Consider the following 19,043-nt stretch of genomic DNA (forward strand, 5'->3'; position numbering starts at 1 on the left):
GAAAGAGGAATAAATTTTTGTCGCTTTTATGAGGTACCAGTAACAAAAATAATAGTTATTTATGGTACTTGTGAGGTAAGTGCATCTTTATTGCGTGAGTAGAAGGATTTAAGCACGAGGCGTCAGCCGAGCGCAATGAAGATCACGCTCACAAATACCATACGTAATTTTATCCATGACCATAAGGAAAAATTATGTTTTATAAAAGAAAATATGTTGAAAATAAGTCCTCGTATAATCACATTTATCATGGCATGGATTTTAGAATCGATACGCAAACTAGGTAGGCCACGATGTAGGAGGCCATGAATAGTGAGGAATGGTATCTAAGGCGTTGGATAAATAACAAATTATAATTATTTATGTAATTTAATTTTTTTTTTTCATTTTAAACGTGTATTTTCATCTTTTTGAAGTTTCAGGGATTATTTAGAAACGTTCACGGGACTAATGTGATTAAAATATTTTCATATTTTACTTCTGTAAACTTAAGAGGAATATTAAGACGTAATTAATCATCGTGTCTGTTTAGCTCAGTTGACTAACGCGTGTTGTTATTAAATCCTATAAACCCAACTTCGCAATTTCAAGTCTCCTCGCATCCCGAAAGGTAAATTATTATCCCAAACATTTAGTAAATATCATAAAAAGCTCATATGAGACAAAAATATTGATAAGAGTAGGTAATCAGATAAGCAATTCAGTAATAGTAAACAAAGGTGTGAAGCAAGGGTGCCCGCTATCTCCAACATTATTTAATATAATTATACCTCAATAAAGCCATAGAAGAATGGCGGAATAAAATATCATTTGGTATAAATTTAGGAACAACTGTATTAAATACAGTGCTTTTTGCGATGATCAAATATTGATTGCAGAATCTGAGGATGATCTACAAATGGCAACTTACCAACTCCAGCTAATAACAGAAGGATATAATCTAAAAATTTCTAATAATAAAACTTAAACAGTGGCTTTCAGCGGGCTTAACCATAGGCGATGTAAAATAGTTATTAATCAAGGAACTGTAGAACAGATATCTTCTTTTAACTACTTAGGCTGCAATATATCTTATTTGGGTGAACAGGATATTAACAGTAAGTTGAGCAAATTGCAACAGATGTGTGGAACAATAAGAAGAACTTTAAGAAATAAAACACAGTGCTCAACACAATTAAAATGTTACAAAACCCTAGCAGTTCCATTATTAAACTGGTCATTAAACCGCGCATCAAAAAGAAAAATTCAAGTAAGTGAAATGAAGTTCCTACAAGGTGTTGCCAGTTATACTTTATTGGATCATCAAAGAAATGAAAATATCCGACAATTATTAAATATTTTTAATTTAGAAGAAAAGATTAAAAATCAGAAACAAAATTGGTACCAACATACTGTATTACAAGACTGACTAATGATAGACTACCAAAACAAATTATGGATTATGCACCAACAGGATATAGAAATGTCGGAAGACCGAAAATGAGATGGACAGATGATTTAAACCTTGAAGACGGAACAGGCCAATAGGCCTAATCCCTGTAGCTGAAGGCGGGGGGGAATATATATATATATATATATATATATATATATATATATATATATATATATGGATGCAGTGCACAAATTACGATGTACTAGTATTAGTAGATAGAGAAAGAAGGAGATTGAGTGTATGGAGATTTAAGAAATGATAATAAAGAAATAGAGGTAGTGACATCTAGTAACTTCTTGAGTAATAGTTGAATGTAAAAGTATAGGTGTGTGCCCGGGTACTAGGAAAATACTAATGAACTGTGAGGTAAAGTCTTTATTTCACTAGTGGAATAAAGTAATGTTGAATAAAAGCCTATTTTACGAACGCAAAAGTATTTAGTAAACGCATGTTTTTTGTTAAGGTCATGGATAAGAACTATTTATTTCAAGTTCGTTTCAGTCTACAGAGTTTCAGAGACAATGAAATGGCGATATCAGTGATGGAAAAAAAAATAATGAGCCATGATAAACTCGATGGAAAAGGGAGAAAATTCTCTTCCCCAGCACAAAATTATTTTCTTGCCCAACAGAAACTATAGATGCATCTAATTATTTTAGTTTAGCTTCAAAAACTGAATCCATAATTCAAACATTCTTTGCTATGTCAGTCTAAACCAGCACTTTCCAACCTTCTTCGTCTTTCGTACCTCTTAACTAGGCTTATATTGAAACTGTACCCCCAACTCCTCCTCCTCCAACACCATTTTTTACCACACTACTTGCATAAGATGTAATAAAACTGTTTTGTATATCTGGGTTAGTTTTTTTTTTTTAGTTTAAAATAATAGAAACAAATTTGGCAAAAAGCAATATTTATTTTACAATTATTTTAAAGCAATAAAATAATGAAGACTAATAACTCTGATAGTTATTTCATTAACATGTGTTTTATATTGTTATGCTATAAAATACAAATTTTTACAAAATTTTGTAGTAACAAAATAAAAAGATTACAATTACGAAACACTTTTAAGTTAAAATAATTTCAGATTTATCTTTACTTGTATCATCAGGTATTGCAAGAAACAAGGCAAAAAGATGTACCGTAATGTCCACCATTTATCAATAAATTATCTTTGGCGCATCTCTGAATGGCTGACACATACTCCTGGTTGGGAATCGCTGGTCTAAACAATATCTCTTGCAGATACAAAGATCTATTTAAAAACTGTAAGCATATTAAAATAAACTATACATGTTAGTATTTTTCAACCCTTGATATATTTCAGCAAATCATGTGAATCTAATATAGGCCTAATATGTTTATGTATATGAGACAGATGCGGTATTAACTCATTCCCTCCTCCATCCCCGGGAAGGAGGGAGGGGAGAAAATTGTTTGAAATCAACACTTACGATGGGATGAGAACAGTAAAGAAACCAAAGTACTGGTAGGTCTACTCGGAAAAAAAAAAAGTATATCACTAATGCTTTGTCCACCATAAATCTTAAGAATTCGCCTAGGACCTAACCCCATTTATTTTGCATTTATTAAGCATTTCTCTCAAAGTTTATTCAATTTTTATTAATTTAAATCAATGTAATAGCGTCAGTGTGTGATATTTCTTGTAAAATATAATTTTGTCTAAAGTTATAATGTAAAAGAAAGATATAGGTAATATGAAAGATTTTTATACTCGTATGTGGCTATTTTCAGAACGAAATATCGCTGTAACAAATGGTTTCAATGTTTTGATTATTGCTATTTCAATAACCGTTGAGTTTTATGGAAAGAATTAACTACAGTAATAAGAAGCTCCACTGTAGAATGATATCTTAGATATAAAGATATAACAAAGCAATTGCCATTATTTTATGGTGCAGCTTAAAAATGTGTTGTAAAGGAATCACTATAGTAAATAGCTAAAGTTCTTTTTATATTATTATTTGTACAGCACGGCTGACTTCAGAAATGCCTTCCTGAAGACAATCCGTCAGATAATCAGAGAGAGTGTTAGAAATATGAGTATCCCAGCAACGAAACCTGGCACGACAAGTACAGGTAAGTACAGTAAAAACATTTTAGTTTCTTACCACTGTCCACAGCCATGCTACCAGATTCCATCATGCACTCTACAAAACAGTCGCAAAATAATCACCTTGACAGTAACTCACTATTAATGCTCATTGTTACAACAATAAAAATAAAAAATAAGTATTTAAAATCGTTCTTCATGAAGTGTTACATCGTTGAAGTTTTTATGAGTCAAAACAGGACGCCACCTCCTATGCACTGTCTTGCAGCTAGACTTTAGTCTCTCTAAAGATTATATGCTGTAGGATGACTGTCGGACAGAATAGGGATATCTTATGCGAAGTTTTACCATTAGATGGCAGGAGCGTTCCATGCGGCGCAACATGTTGTAGGGCTATGTTATGTCATATGCTACAGTTGATTACGTTTTCCCGCTTGTTGGTTTTCTGTGCGTGTCAAAATTATATTTACAATTATTTTGTATAAACTAGTATAATTTAATATAATTCAATATTTTCTTACCTCATAATTTAATTTAATTTCCAATAAATAATAACGTAAACCTGTATAATATTGTGCGATTCCCGGAGATGGGTGGGCAAATCTGCAGTACGCAGAATATAGATATGAGTAAACTGAATGTTCATGAACCTAAACGGGAACTTTGAGAACGAGGTGCACGAATAAAAAAATTGGAACCATGTCGAAGGTGAATATTGCCCCCTTTAATCATTAGTATTTAAGTAACAGGGTATGCTGCCACCAACGTGTTCTTTTATAGAGAAGGGACTATCGAGATTGAATTCCTTGTATTTTTTTCTATAGTTGCAGGAACATCAAATGCAATTTTTAATAGGATGATATAATATGATCACAGTAGTATCACGATTATTCGTGCATTTTGTAGGTTAAGGACATGCAATTTTGAATACTATGTAGCCTAGGATGATTTTGAAAATTTGAAGTTAAAACATGGTTTTAATAATTAGTCTACAGTACATTAAAAACATTACTCACGAAATGGATTTCACTACGGATCGTCCTGGATAATAAACATCTCAGTTTATTGAGAGTTTACTGCAGGCGTAAACTTCGGAGACTCCTACAACTACTTCATATAATGTAACTAAGCTAACATAGCTCGCTGTCGAGGTTGCATATGTTTTTATTAACTTTTCTTTTTCCTCTTCCAAAATGAAACTGTAGTCAACAATTCTTACTTGAAGTAGTTACTTTTCTTTAATTAGTTATATTTTTTAAGATTTAAAGCATTATTCAGAATATTTCGGGACCTGATTGAAGACAAAAAGCTTTCCCTGGTTTATTACAATAGGAACATAACAAAAATTTGCCATTTTTAGTTGTTTTTAAGAGTATTTAATATACTAATTCCAAATACCTACACAACGTATATCAATGTTTATATACCGAAAAACAAATGCACACGCAAAGCGCAGCCCTCAAAGTACACGTGCGCTATCTGTTGGTGCTAGTTCAGGATATCCCTATTAGTGAATCGTGTGCAAAATAAATACCCATTATTGTATAATAAATCGAGAAATATCCATTCAATCACCACTAAAGAAGTTCTCGCTCATAATGACTGCCAGACCCAACAAGAAATTTAACTTCTCCCACAGGGACTGCATGAGTGCATTGTCTTATGTTTGTCCTGTGTTATCTCAGGCCAGCTTAGGCTACACAGCATGAGGCGCACAAGGGAAGCTCATAATACAGCTGCAGGAGTAAGTGCAGCTTGAAGGTAAGGAAATGAAATGTGTGCGCTGTATATTATAATTATTAGATAGTACCAGTATGTCTATTTATGAAAATAGCTCAATGCTTTTGATTGTAAGAGAACGTTTTGAGATTCATATCAGAGACTCAACACTTCGATTCTTTTTAATAAGGACATAGTCAATTGCACAATATATGAAGGGTCCAGAAGAATAACAATCAAAGTCACACTTTCTTCAAAAAAAGTTATTCAATCTTAAAAACACCTTTACACAGTAACTGAGAAACACTGAAATTTAATATTAAGAAATACACTGATTACCTGATTGGGTTTCTTCCGAGGTTATTCCCAACTGTAAGATGAATGTCAGGCAATCTATGGCGAATCCTCGGCCTCATGTCTCCAAATACCATCTCGCTCAGCGATGGGGTAAAGGGGTGGAACGAACATAATCAGCAACTTACTCACTCCACATCTAAAACAGCAAGGTCAGGCGTATTTCGTTTGATTGTTTATAAGGCGAGTCCAAAGCTGTGCAGCGGCGTAACCCAGTAGAAACGCGATGTAATAGTTGTGTTGTTATACTCCTGACCTAAACTAATAGGGTGCTGATAAATGTTAATAGGACGAAACAAGCATTTACATTTTAATAATTAAAATGTATTTACATAAATAGAACGAAAATAATAACTCTGTTACTTCATTCGGTAAACAGATCGAATGAGTAATAAACAAAGTAAATAGAATGCAAATACTTTTCTTGCAACAGATGAACTGATAGCACGAATAATTAATTAACAAATTATATAAATAATGTTACAAAAGAAACAATAATATAATAATAATAATAATACTTTATTGCCAGAACAAAGATACATATTGATTTTTTTTAACATAAAACACACTAGCAGCCCCAGAAAGAGTATGTTACCTACTCGTGCTCAGGGGGCATTCCATATAATGTTAAGACATTTTTATTAAATAACAGAGTGAAAAAGTAAAAAAGAAGAAGAAGAGAAAAATACAAAAATTGAACTTTAAATTTTCTCTGTTAACAGCAATTTTTTAATTGGTTTTTTTTCTACATTATCGGCATTAGCAAATTGTATGTTTAGGAATTTAGCTATTACCATGTTATAAAACCTTGGGCCGAAGTTGTTACTCCCTTCCGAGAACATCTAAATTTCTCTACTATATGTTTTGAGAAAAGATAACTAACACGAAGTATGTTTGTTGCTAAACAAATTGAAGCTGGCTCGTCTTTAGTTTTTAATGAATGTTTTAATTCTTCCAATTTCTGGCCCTATTTAAAAAGGACATAAATTAGCGTTTAATCTGTAAAATGACTACACAAAACCGTCACGATACTGTAATATCAGGATTACTGTTATAACAATGTCACCACGATAAAAATACAAATTCAAATATTTATCTGCCAAATTCTTCTCACTATAATTCTGTTCATGGAGGGATTTAAAATGCCGGAACACACTAAACAAGGAGCAGAATACCTCCTTGTTGCACAACGAACACAATGCTTTGTTGTTTCGAGGAACACAAAAGTACTTACATTTCCATTCGTCTTTGTAAATGTATCTTTTTACTTTGATGTGGACATGATTCCACCACTGATACTCGCAGGCTTGTGGTCGCGATGTGGACGGAAACAGATTCAGGAATGAGCAGTCTGCTAGCTAGCAGTGGGAGGGGTTCAACTATGATTGAGGGGAAGGGAACACACTGTGCTACTTTTCCCCATCGCTGATCCCACTATTACCAATTCCATTAATGCTAAATAAGCTAGTAGTTGATACTGCGTTGTCAAATAACCAAGTAAAATAAATAAAAACAATTGAGGTCTTTATAATGTTAGTGATGATACGCCTCTTAGTGATTTATGTTCTTGAACCATCATTCATAACACATGCATAAATTAAACCAGTTACTGTTTACCCGAAAAAGAAAGAAATTTTCGTTTTCTGCATTTTACACTCTCCAGTTCCAAATTTTTTTATTACTATTGGCAGGTATTTGACTGTTTCTTCATTCACCCATATGGAGCCAGTTGTGCAGACCAATTTACCAACACAGTTGTTGCCTAGGGTGCGCCATATGGGGCTGGTCTATGACTAGGGCCCGGATATATATGCACTGAAAATACCTAAAATATGCATGCAAATATGCATTAAAAATTTTGAAAATATGCACTAAAAACAAAACAATATGCACTAACCAAATCTTGCAACTGTACTGTGGTTGGTTTTTTCCAACACTTTGCATGAAAGGAAACGAGGTTTGCTGGGTTCCTTTGGACATAATTTACCCGCTATGAAGTTCGCTATGTATCTGCCACATGAATCTGTTGATTCATCAACCAAAATCCATTAACAGTTCTCTCCTATGTCAGACCATATTGAATCTAGGATAGAAGCATGTAGCGAAAGTAAATAATTTTTCCTAAGAGTGGATTCATCCGGTGTCCTCTGATTAAGACAATATTTTTGAAGAAATGATCATAGATATGGATTATTTAATTTATGCAGCGGAATGTTCTGCATACAAAAGCTTTATGAAAGTCAGCAGAAAATTTACTAACTTCAGACCGTGATTTCGCTTGAGTTAAAAGTACCTGTTGCGTGTTCTTACCCTTTTGTTTTGATCAGAGATGTGCAGTTGTTTATGAATGCTGTTCTAGTTAAAACTTTTTCTCGCATTTCACAGTCTTCTCACATACTTGACAATACACTACATCGCCGTCAGTTGAATAGTCACTATTGCCTGAAATCCACAGCTGCATTAACAAGGATTTAGTGGACTTGTCTTCAGGCATTTTTAGTTTAATCTGACAGAACACCACATAAACTATTAGTAGATGAAAAACAAGTCAACAGATGAACACCTGCTGTCCTGTCGACACAAACTTTGAGAGGATACTGCATTGAGAAAGGAATGTAAGAAATTCCTTCTGTGAAAAAGGTCTGCAACGTCCATCTAACTGCATGTATTGTGAGACTGGAAGTATGGTCCCGTTAACATTTCACTTGAAATAGGAAGGCTATTGTAGTGCCAAGGGATGTCCGACATACAAATTCATTACTAGATTTACAGTTCGTTCAGAAATGTCAGATAATTGATCATACATAAACTAAATAAATGCCGAAACATGCACTAACCCTCAAAATATGCATTTGCATATGCACATATGCATTTTCGAAAAATCCGGACCCTGTCTATGACATACCAGAGATGAGATGAGATGAGATGAAATGACGGGCTTGTCCAATACAAGTTGGGGGTACGTCATGGGTCGAACCCAGGTCTACAGGATTATAAGTCCAGCGCTCTAGCCACTAGACCACCATGACGGCTAGTCCCAAAATGTGAGATATCTCACAGGTAGCTCAGCTGGCTCACGATAACTGCGAGTCATATTTGTGGATCCTGAGGGTTTTCCTTGGGGTTCATCTGTTTCCCTCAGTCATTTCAGTCAACATTGTCGTCACTACAGTAGCATTAATCAAAACGATATTGGTGTGATGTAATATTGTGATTGGCATCAGTCTGAGGCCATAGTTTTGTTTGTTTGTTTAGTCAACTGTCCGAAGACAGGTCTGAACCCCACAAGTGATACAACGAAGGCACCACTTACGAGACAACTAGGCCAGGAGATAATGGGGTTGGGTGGCCAGTTCCTTTCCTCCTCCATTGCATACATTGCCGACTAGCTACATATTACACTAGTCAGACTTCAGATGCATACAAACAATTGTTCTTCCTCTACTGGGTCTTCATTTCAAAGTGTGTCATGACGTCACTGTTGATGAGTCAGCGATTTGAAGCGAGTTTCAGCTTTTATGTCAGAGAAGTTGCCTATTAATCAAGGCGTTCAATCTGAACTTGAGAACGTGTACGGTATAACTTGAACGTCGTAGAAACAGATGACTGTCTGTACGGTCTGTGTGCTACCATAACCTCTTTCGAACTGTCTTTTGCGCGACCAAGTCGTACGCAGGGTATTTGTTATCATCGGTTGCGTACCGCAACATTTCACAATACAAATCAAAATATTCCATGTCCATGTTGACTGTCGAAATTAATGTCAACAAATGCGTAAGTAATCGTCTTAACCCTCTCCCCATATCTCGACAGTAAGAAAAAAAACTCAGTCCACACCTGTGGAGTAACGGTCAGCGCATCTGGCCGCGAAACCAGGTGGCCCGGGTTCGAATCCTGGTCGGAGCAAGTTACCTGGTAGAGGTTTTTTCCGGGGTTTTCCCTCAACCCAAGACGAACAAATGCTGGGTAACTTTCGGTGTTGGACCCCGGACTCATTTCACAGGCATTATCACCTTCATATCATTCAGACGCTAAATAACCTGAGATGTTGATACAGCATCGTAAAATAACCCAATAAAAAAACTCACCTCAGTACATGTTTCGAAACAGTTCACATTCCTGCCACTACCAGTGTTACCGTACGAATCGGTAAGAACGCCATACTTGCCAGGCAACTTCTCTGACACATAGGTAATACGCCTCTGCGGAAGTGTAGGAAGATTGAATTCTCTAGGCTCATCGACTAGCCACATGACGACATACAGCGAGCCATGACACACTTTGAACTGAACACCCAGTAGTATGTTTTCGGAAAAGGGGAGTGGAAGGCCACTGCAATGGGACTCCATTGTAACCATAAAGATGTACAAGTTAAATAGATAGATAGCACCATACAGCCGAATTACGATATCTACAAGAATGTGACTATTCGAATTTCAAACATTTCTATGATAGGAATGTTAAGGCACAATAATCTCACTAGAGGCTCCAGTACAAGCCTTCGGGGCCCTCCGCAATAACAAAAAAAGAGATGAAAGAGTAGTGGAACGGAGAAAAACTCTCTCCAGCACAGGATTTGAACCCGGGTTTTCAGCTCTACATGCTGATGCTTTATCCACTAAGCCACACTGGATTCTCATCCTGGTGTCGGATCGAATCCTCTCAGTTTAAGTTCCACCTCTTGGGTTTCCTCTGGTGGCCGCCCTCTGCAGTACGTCATAGATGTCTATGAACGTAGGACTGAACTCCACACATGTGCGGAGGTGCACTCGTATGAGTGACTGGTTGGCCGGGATCCGATGGAATAAGCGCCATCTTAAATCACAAGTGATTTACGCATATCGTATATATTACTTTTTTTAATGAACCGAAGTACATATGAGGATCGATTTTGCAAAACTTGCTAACTGCAAAATTTGCAAAATTAAGATTTTGATGGATTCGTTAACATAAGGCAGGCCTCTATATGATGTTCAAAGCGTCTTAGTAATATTGGTTTATTTCTCTTCATTGTAGTGTGTCAAAGTGTGATCGTTTTTTCAAAACTTGCTTTCTGCTATAAGTGAGAGATACAGCAAAACTTGCTTACTATAGTGTTTTGTCTCTCCTGTAAAATTTATTTTTTTCAGCTAGCAAGTTTTGCAAAAACTGTCCTCATATGTACTTACCCTTTATACAAAATTACACAATTTTTCATAAGTATTGTTATCACTTGATTTAAAATGTTGATTAAATTCTTTTACTGTTTACTTGAGTTATATCACTGCACACCTAGCAATATAGCAGAAAATTTTTCCCTTGCAGGCACACTAATGTCTTCATCGACAACAGGCACTACTACATCATCATCCTCAACGACGGGTGGTACACCAGTAGCTAATGAAAGTACTCCTCCAACTACAAGCAAAGGTGTTGTCATCCTCCAAGGTTCTCATACTTTAGGGAAGCCGAAGAAACCTCCGAAAGGACCTCAGAGGCATTCTGCAGGGAACATTGACTATGACAATTTGGACAGCAGTAGAGACTCTGGTGAAGATGTGCCCCATCCAGGAAGTGGTAGCTTTAGGTCAAGAAGTAAAACGGTTAGTGACGGAACAGGTAGGTACACTTTGTAATTAAATTATTCTAGAGATTTATAAAATCGATCAAAAACTACTTCATGAAAGCGTATGTCTGTTAATTTTTTGCTTACCTTAAACTGAGATATTCGTAGGGACTGACGTAATTGTCAGACTCGAAACTTAACTGAAGACTTTCAAAGTACATACATTTAAAAATAATAACTCTTTGAAAGTTATTTTTTTTTCATTTATGCACCATAACACCCAGACGTATGAAAGAAAATATTGACACAATTGTTTAAGTCATATAACGTGGTGGCTTTATGGGTTAAAGCAGCGTTTCTCAAACTATGATCTGCAGACCACTTGTGGTCCTCGAGGTCTGCCCTTGTGGTCCTTCAAAAAAAGGCAGAAGAAAAATTAAAATTCAAAAGAATTGTGTATCACTCTATACCTGAAAATCTCAGAGTTTAGAAATGACACATGACAATCAGCTTTCACTTTTTCTCCCAGTACTGACATTTTATGAAATTGATTACTCTATCCGTCTACTCTCAACAACAAAAGAGCGATTTAAAGCACTATGAACGTGGTGTTTCTCGCCATCTTTTTCCTGCACATCTGGCGCCGCCCCTGTAACCCAGCCCGGGACTACCAAAATTCGTAAGAGGACCGAACCTTTCCATGTATTTATGACTTTCTTAATAGTTTTGCCGACACCCAGTCTGCACATTGAAATGGTCAATACTGTACATTGTACACCAATAATACAACTCTGAGGTCACAATTTTAAACTTATTTTCCAAGTAAATATGACGAATTTTCATGGGTTCGTGATCACTTTCATTGCGATATTGAAATTAACAAACTTTCATTGAGTGAAAGAGAACAGTTAATTGAACTCTCGAATGAGACCGGACTTAAAATGAAATTCCAAGCGGAAGATATGGTTAATTTCTGGACTGCATCACAAGTAAAAAGAGAATACAGTGAACTGTACAATGGTGCTTTAGAGATTATAATTCACTTTGTTTCTACGTATCTGTGTGAGAAAGGGTTTTCATCACTAACTCTAATAAAAACAAAGTAGGCTACCGAAATCGACTCAATATATGTGACGATCTCCGACTTAAGCTTATCAGCATACACCCAAATATAGAACAACTGTGCAAGAATCGGCAGGCTCATCCTCTCATTAATGTTAGTACCAACATTTAGTTATTTTTTTTTAGTTAATAAGTTAAAGATTATCTAAACTCTAATAGCCTTGAATTATTAAAGAAACAAAAATGAATTTTCTTCTATTAACATTAGCTTAATTAGTTAATACCAATATAAAATTAATTTAATTTAATTAATGTTCATTAACTAATTATATTTTATAATATAAGTATATTGATATTAAAATATACTACAAAAATGATAAATTTGCTTTCGATGGGAAGAAGAGTAAGGTGGTCCGCGGAACTGTTCTGACTTAAAAAAGTGGTCCCCACTTCAAAGAAGTTTGAGAAACACTGGGTTAAAGTATTGGAGGAAGATCAGTCGAACCTCGGAAACGTCGCATATCTCAAAAAAAGTTCAGCTATGGAAATGTACTAAAACAAATTTTTCACTATTGCTTCTCCCACCTTCAAACTGGTAGTAAATGATGCGTTGTGTTATGCCAGAGGAAATCACAGCACATCGATCAGACAGCGACAAAAACTGTGATCCTGGCACAAAGTCTGAAGGAGAGGAGGATTCACAAACGAAGGGGAAGGCAACATTAGGACGAACACCTAACCACCTTAGCCTGAGCACCACGTCGACTCTGTCAGCAGGCAGTACTGGCAGCCAGGCTCGCCTCATCCAGTCTTCGCATCAACCCGAGAACTACCAGCCAACCACGGTAAAAGATCTAGGTAAGCCTACCTGCATGCAGTGCTACCTATCAGGCAACTACAAGACCGTGTGAACACACCCCGCAACAACGAACATTAAATGGAAGCTCATCTGTTGATTCCTACAACATTTTGCTCAGCAGTGAGGTAGGTGCTCAAAGTGCCTTGAGAGCAGGTATGTGTGTTGCTGGAGCTTTTTTTTTCGAATGATTTACACAGAAGATTAATATTAATCACGAACTAAAGCATCAAGTTTACATGTCTGTCACCATCTTGCAGCTGTATTTTTGAACAGGACAGTTTAATAACCAAAGACCAGGGTATTGAATTCTTAATAGTGGTCCTGCCTAAATTAACATTGTACTGGCATTGCCACCTAACTGATCAAATGATGCTCACATGTATCATAGAAATGCTCAATTACAACAGCAAGATAAAACATGCAGCTATATCCATTCTTTCTTGATATTTAGATTTAAGATATTTTGTTCATCATTTTACAAATAATTTTCATTAACCTTTTTTAATAACAAAAAAAATCTTTATCCAACATAAAGATGACTCAGCTGTAATTGTCATCTTAGCAAAGAGACTACGGTTTGATTCTTTGACAGAGCCTGTGGGGACAAATGGCTGTGTGGAAGTTTTTCTCCAATACTTCGGTTTTTCTGTAGCATTCTCATTCAGCCATTACTCCATTAAGACTACATCGTTCTTTCATTCTTGTGAAGAGTTCCTACAGTTCCAAATAATAGTTAAATAGCTGTCTACTACCGTACCTAATAATACTTACTTACTGGATTTTAAGGAACTCATTGCCGCCCTCACATAAGTCCGCCATTGATCCTTATCCTGAGCAAGATCGTACCTAACAATAGATCGTGAAAATTCGTATGTAAGGGGCTAGGTTTACTTAAAAACTTCCCCTCCATTTCAAATAAAATCTAGTCCATTTATCATATAAATACTGTATTTGAATCCCTTTCTACAGTAATGGACTATCCTTTATCGAGAACAAAATAGTGGCTGTTCACTCTTAGCTGAGAGACTACAACGTGTTCATAATGTGTGCATATGATTCATCTGCAGTACTCGTAAATTTGACCATATAACACCTTCCCTCCAGTTACTTTCATAGGTGCGTCTGAAGGAACGAAGAACAATACATTCACTGTCTCTTCTGTTTAGAATCATGCATACTTCTACTCCGAATTATCTGTTATCGTGCTTTCAATTTCTTACAACTCTTCGAAACCGACATCAAGCACTTCTTTCTATCCCTCATCTTAGAACGTCTTTATACTCATCTTCCTATACTGTAGAAATATCTCGCCTCTGGAATTCGTTACCTAATGACGTCAGGGACTGCCGGACTTTATCACGATTCAAAATTAAATTGGAAAAATTTTGTCTTAATGTTTTTTTAGGTATTGCTAGAAGTATTGATTTGTGTGTTTTTTTTTTTCTTTTTTCTTTTTTTACTCTAGATTAAAATTGCAAGTTTTTTGTTTATGTTAGTTAATTAGTTAGGATACAATTAATTATGATACTTAATCACTCATTTAAAGTTTGTGTGACTGCAACCTGTGTATATTTTTTTGTGGCTTTACTTTGTCTATAGTGTTTTTTCTCTCTCTCTCTCTCTCTCTCTCTCTCTCTCTTTATTTCTTGTGTAGCTTTACTTTGTAAGTGTATTTTTTTCTGTTTATTTCTATTATTGTATTTGTATTCCTGGTGTTGTGGAAGAGAAGGCCTGACGGCCTTAACTACACCAGAATAAATAAATAAATAAAAAAATAAGTGTCCAGAGGGTCAGTTTGTCCCCCATCATTCTCCTCATATAAAATAATGCGTCACCAAGTTAGGTGTGACATTCGCCTCAGCATTGCTGATGTAATCTGTTGGAAAGTGTGTCACACTGCGTCCTTCAGTTCATCAATGGTGTCGTACCATTCCTGTGCAACAATGCTTTTAATCATACATGGGCACAATTTTCGGTTACGTGAGGCACTCGATTTGAAATAGTTTGTTTACTAGGAGAGGAAACTGCAGAGTAGGATGGGAAATATAAACTGCTGTAACCTGCATCACCTTATCGTAATCGCTAAGGCGGTCAGTGGCGAATTATTAGGAAAGCGCTTGGTTAACGTGAGAGACTCGAAAACATTTATTCAATTTGGCAAATTAATTCGGCAGCTTTAATTATAAACCTCTTTACTATTTCTCCATCATTGAATTTATTTAAATCACAGGCGAGAAATTGCGTAACTAGCCAATAATAAATACCGGTAATTGATTAAATGGCGATCTTACTCGTGTTAATTGTGTAAGCATGTGCGGCTTACAGCTGTTTCGGTGCTTCTTCACACCATCCTCAGAGCCTACTAGATCTCGGCGTCATCTCGAACTTCGCTGCCTCACGAGTAAGATCGCCATTTAATCAATTATTTATATTCAAGTGTTAAAAGTAGTGTACGAAAGATTCAACATGGATAGCCAATAATATTCCATCACGTTGTCTACGTTTATTTTCTTTAATATTCTGGCGTTTCTCAAGATTACTTAATAGATTTGCACGTTCTCGACCTAAAATAATTTCAGAAAATCATATTTCGTTTTCTACGCACATTTGATATTTTGTTTTTATAAATTTCTTTTGGAAATAATACGTACAAACAACATTTAATTTCTCGTACCTTTTAAAGCAGCGTGTTTATGGTATAATGTTGTATTTAGTATACTATGCAAATGTAAAGATCATAAATTTTCTTCGGAATAGTACGAAAAATAACATTTAATTTGTCTTACCTTCTAATTCAGCATGTTCTTCATGACATAAGGAGTAATGTCGTTGTATATTAAATTTATTAATGCCTAATAGGATTTTCGAGCATAACATACATCGTATGTTCTCCCCTTCTGAACAGCAAAAAAACTCTTCCTCCCATTTCTCATGAAATAATCGTTTTCTAACGCGTACACACTGCTTTGATAATGCCATTATGCCACCACTGATATTGCTTATGAAACTGATATAGAACCTGCCCACGCCTAGGAGCTATGTGAGGGAGGAATGGGGACTGTGAAGATGATGTCACTCAGAGCGATAAGCTCTGTGAAGGTCAGTGAGGCACGATGCCCATGTATGCTCTTAATTAAACCTCACAGCGCATTGTCACAGATTTCCACAACACTAGATTGGCCATGGCCCATCCATCTTACCAGCTCCTCTCGACTGGCCACGTCACAGCCCTGACTTCAGAACCTGTGACAGTGCGCTTTAGGGTTTCATCAAGAGCATTGTTGAACAAGAATGGTATGATGAATTGAAGATGCCATGCGACGCACTTTTCAACAGAGTACAGGAGCAATGCTGAAGCAATTGTCACACTGAACCTGGTGACGCATTATTTTGTGTGAGGAGAATGATGAGGGAAATACTGACCCTTTGGACACTTACGACTCACAGTTAGTGTAAAGTGGATGTATGTCTGCATAATGGCCGGAATTACATAAATAGTTGTATATTTGTGGTACTTATAGAAGGTAACGGGACTCTGTGCCCACCCTGTATGCTTCGTTGGGAGTGGAAGGGCACTCTAATGGGAATTCATTTTAAGACATGCAGGGCACTACACAACTGAGTCACCATATCTACAAAAGCGCGATCGTTTGGACTAAAAAAATAATTTTCAATTTAGCAGCAGTAAGACACAATGAACCTACTAGAGCCTGCAGTACCCCCATGCTAGATTTCGGACTCCTCCGCCATACCAAAAAAAAAAAAATAAAATAAAAAAAAAAGTATATGAGATTAGAGTCATTTTTGATTTCATATAAGGCAACAGGACGTCAAGGAGTAATACAATCTTTTGTAATCAAAATTTACTTCAGTGCTGCTCCCACATGTCCTCTGCTATGAACAGTGCATGCACTTCCAACCAAGCAATCAGTGATTCGACTTCTTTCTGTTCCACGGGATTGGGTGTTTGTTCCTCGTCTTGTACTTGTCCTGTGACGTCTCTGTGGTGGCCCTGCATTGTAAGAGTGTCTAGTGTTGGTCCAGAGACACCCTCTCCTTCACTACATTAGACTTGAAGTCTAAGGAAGAAGAGGTTAGATAATAAGGTAAAGAAGAAGTAACTTACTTCTGCTTAAGATATCAAGAAATAATATAATTTTTTGTAATCGAAATTTGGTCTAGTGATACTTCGCAATAAAATTATTTCACAACAATGAATTTAAAAAACTGACTAAAAATTATACATTAAATGCTGTGTTAGATTAAAGAGAGGGATAAGGAAAAGAATAAATTTAAATTTTTACAGTGTTTACTTAACCCGCAACCTGGGACATATTATTTTTGTCACACTGTCTTGGATGTGGAGTATTTTTTACCCAGTTCTAAAAACCAGGCGCTATTTTCAAGTCTATGTGACATTATGGCAATGAAATTAAGTTTGGAGGCACATGAGATAATGTTTCATAATTAAAAACAAAAAAATATATATTTTTGTGGAAATGAAGGCTTTACTGCCAACAAATTTGTATTTTGAGAAATTCCTCGACACAGTTTTACACTCTGTTAATAAACAAAGAATGGAAGCACGTAACCTAATCATTAACAAAATTGAATATCAGAACATTGAACTGTAAACAATAATGCATAAATTAACCTAAAAATAAATTCCATTGTTACAAAACTTGTACCAAATATTTAGATTGAATTTAGGTAGTTGTGACAAACATAATTTCTGCAGTCTCCACTGGATTTATATCACAGTCATTGTCACTAAAGTCACTTTCTTCAGCTTCCAAAGTATTCTGCGTCCAACCACTGAACTTCGGATCATCAGCCCGCATACAGTGCTTCGATGCGAATGTCATGTTTACCTTTAGAGAAGATACGAGATAAATGTGGAAAAACTAACATTACCTGGGACATGGGGTATAATCTACCCGAGCCTGAAATTAAAGCGGTTTAGGTTATGATTACTCACCTACAGGAACAAAACAGTTACATCTAACAATGAATAGTCAACTGCCAGGAAGGTACTCAGTAGCGCTCCTGTGTTGGGTGACGGATAACAGAATTAACGAAAGATTTTAAAATGGCTTGGGTAGAATATACCCCATATCCAAAGTTATGGGTTAAGTACGTACTTAAATGTTCCTGGCAAATACCATAATTTGATAATAGGAATTTTTAAAACACAGGTGGATTAATATCTGCAGAAAATAAAGCCAGTTTTATTGTTTTAAATTATTTTAATATTGATATGATCTTATATTCTTTCTGGATCATGTCTTTTCCGAAATTTCTCTTCTCAAATTGACTGTCTAGGATCGTGTGACAAATGAAGATCAAAGGCAAGAGTTTTTGTTATTAGCGATAAATGAGGAAGTTGTTTATTGTTCAAAAACCATGTTTTTAGATGTATTTGTCACAACTCTGAAATGGTTTACGACATTATTTTTTTGCGAATTTTTTATAATTCTGTCTGTTTTATAGCTATAAATGAGAAATATATTACTTTTCATTTGTTATAGAAAAAAATGTACAGTACATTTGTTTCAAGTTGCAAAAATAAGAAGAACCTTACAAATAAAACTTGAATTACCAGTAGACATCCACAACTTCATGTAATGAAGTCAGAAGCAGTATGTAATAACTGAATTTTAGAGGTCTGATGGAAGAATAATAATTAGAGAGGTAGGTCCGTATTTCAATTGTTGCGACAACAATCAAATAAATCTGTTAGCAGATTTCTCTGCCCCTAAGCGTTAACTTGAATGGGGACAGATATTTCCTTGGAATTTCCCTACCCGCTATTGCTTTTGGTAAAGAAGCTTACAAGGGACGACTGCCTGCAGGTTTGGGACAAACGGTATTTTTTTGCTAATTACGGAGTTTTCCCACTGAGATTGTTGACCTGCGGTTCTTTGAAGAAAACTGTTTTCTTAACCAGAGAGTTCTGTAAGTAGTTAGTGATTTGGTAGTGGTATGTTCTGTATTA

General features: G+C 35.8%; 1 protein-coding gene and 1 long non-coding RNA gene across 5 annotated transcripts in view; one reads left to right on the forward strand and one right to left on the reverse strand.

Moving 5' to 3' along the window:
• LOC138691122 (uncharacterized) overlaps positions 1–18,062 on the reverse strand; it is a 37,744-nt gene extending 19,682 nt beyond the window's left edge. Inside the window, exons 1-2 of the long non-coding RNA XR_011329752.1 lie at positions 18,027–18,062; positions 5,568–5,721 (exon numbers count right to left, since the gene is read on the reverse strand). This is a non-coding gene — a long non-coding RNA (uncharacterized lncRNA). The remainder of the gene's footprint in view (positions 1–5,567; positions 5,722–18,026) is intronic.
• Positions 1–19,043, forward strand: part of sif (still life) — a 727,300-nt gene that overhangs the window by 658,400 nt on the left and 49,857 nt on the right. For all 4 annotated transcript variants that reach the window (XM_069812852.1, XM_069812854.1, XM_069812855.1 and 1 more), the window contains 3 exons: positions 3,429–3,535; positions 10,887–11,180; positions 12,814–13,047. In XM_069812852.1, coding sequence (XP_069668953.1) covers positions 3,429–3,535; positions 10,887–11,180; positions 12,814–13,047 — 635 coding nt within the window. The remainder of the gene's footprint in view (positions 1–3,428; positions 3,536–10,886; positions 11,181–12,813; positions 13,048–19,043) is intronic.

This window comes from Periplaneta americana, chromosome 16 (assembly GCF_040183065.1).
Source record: "Periplaneta americana isolate PAMFEO1 chromosome 16, P.americana_PAMFEO1_priV1, whole genome shotgun sequence".
NCBI lineage: Eukaryota > Metazoa > Arthropoda > Insecta > Blattodea > Blattidae > Periplaneta > Periplaneta americana.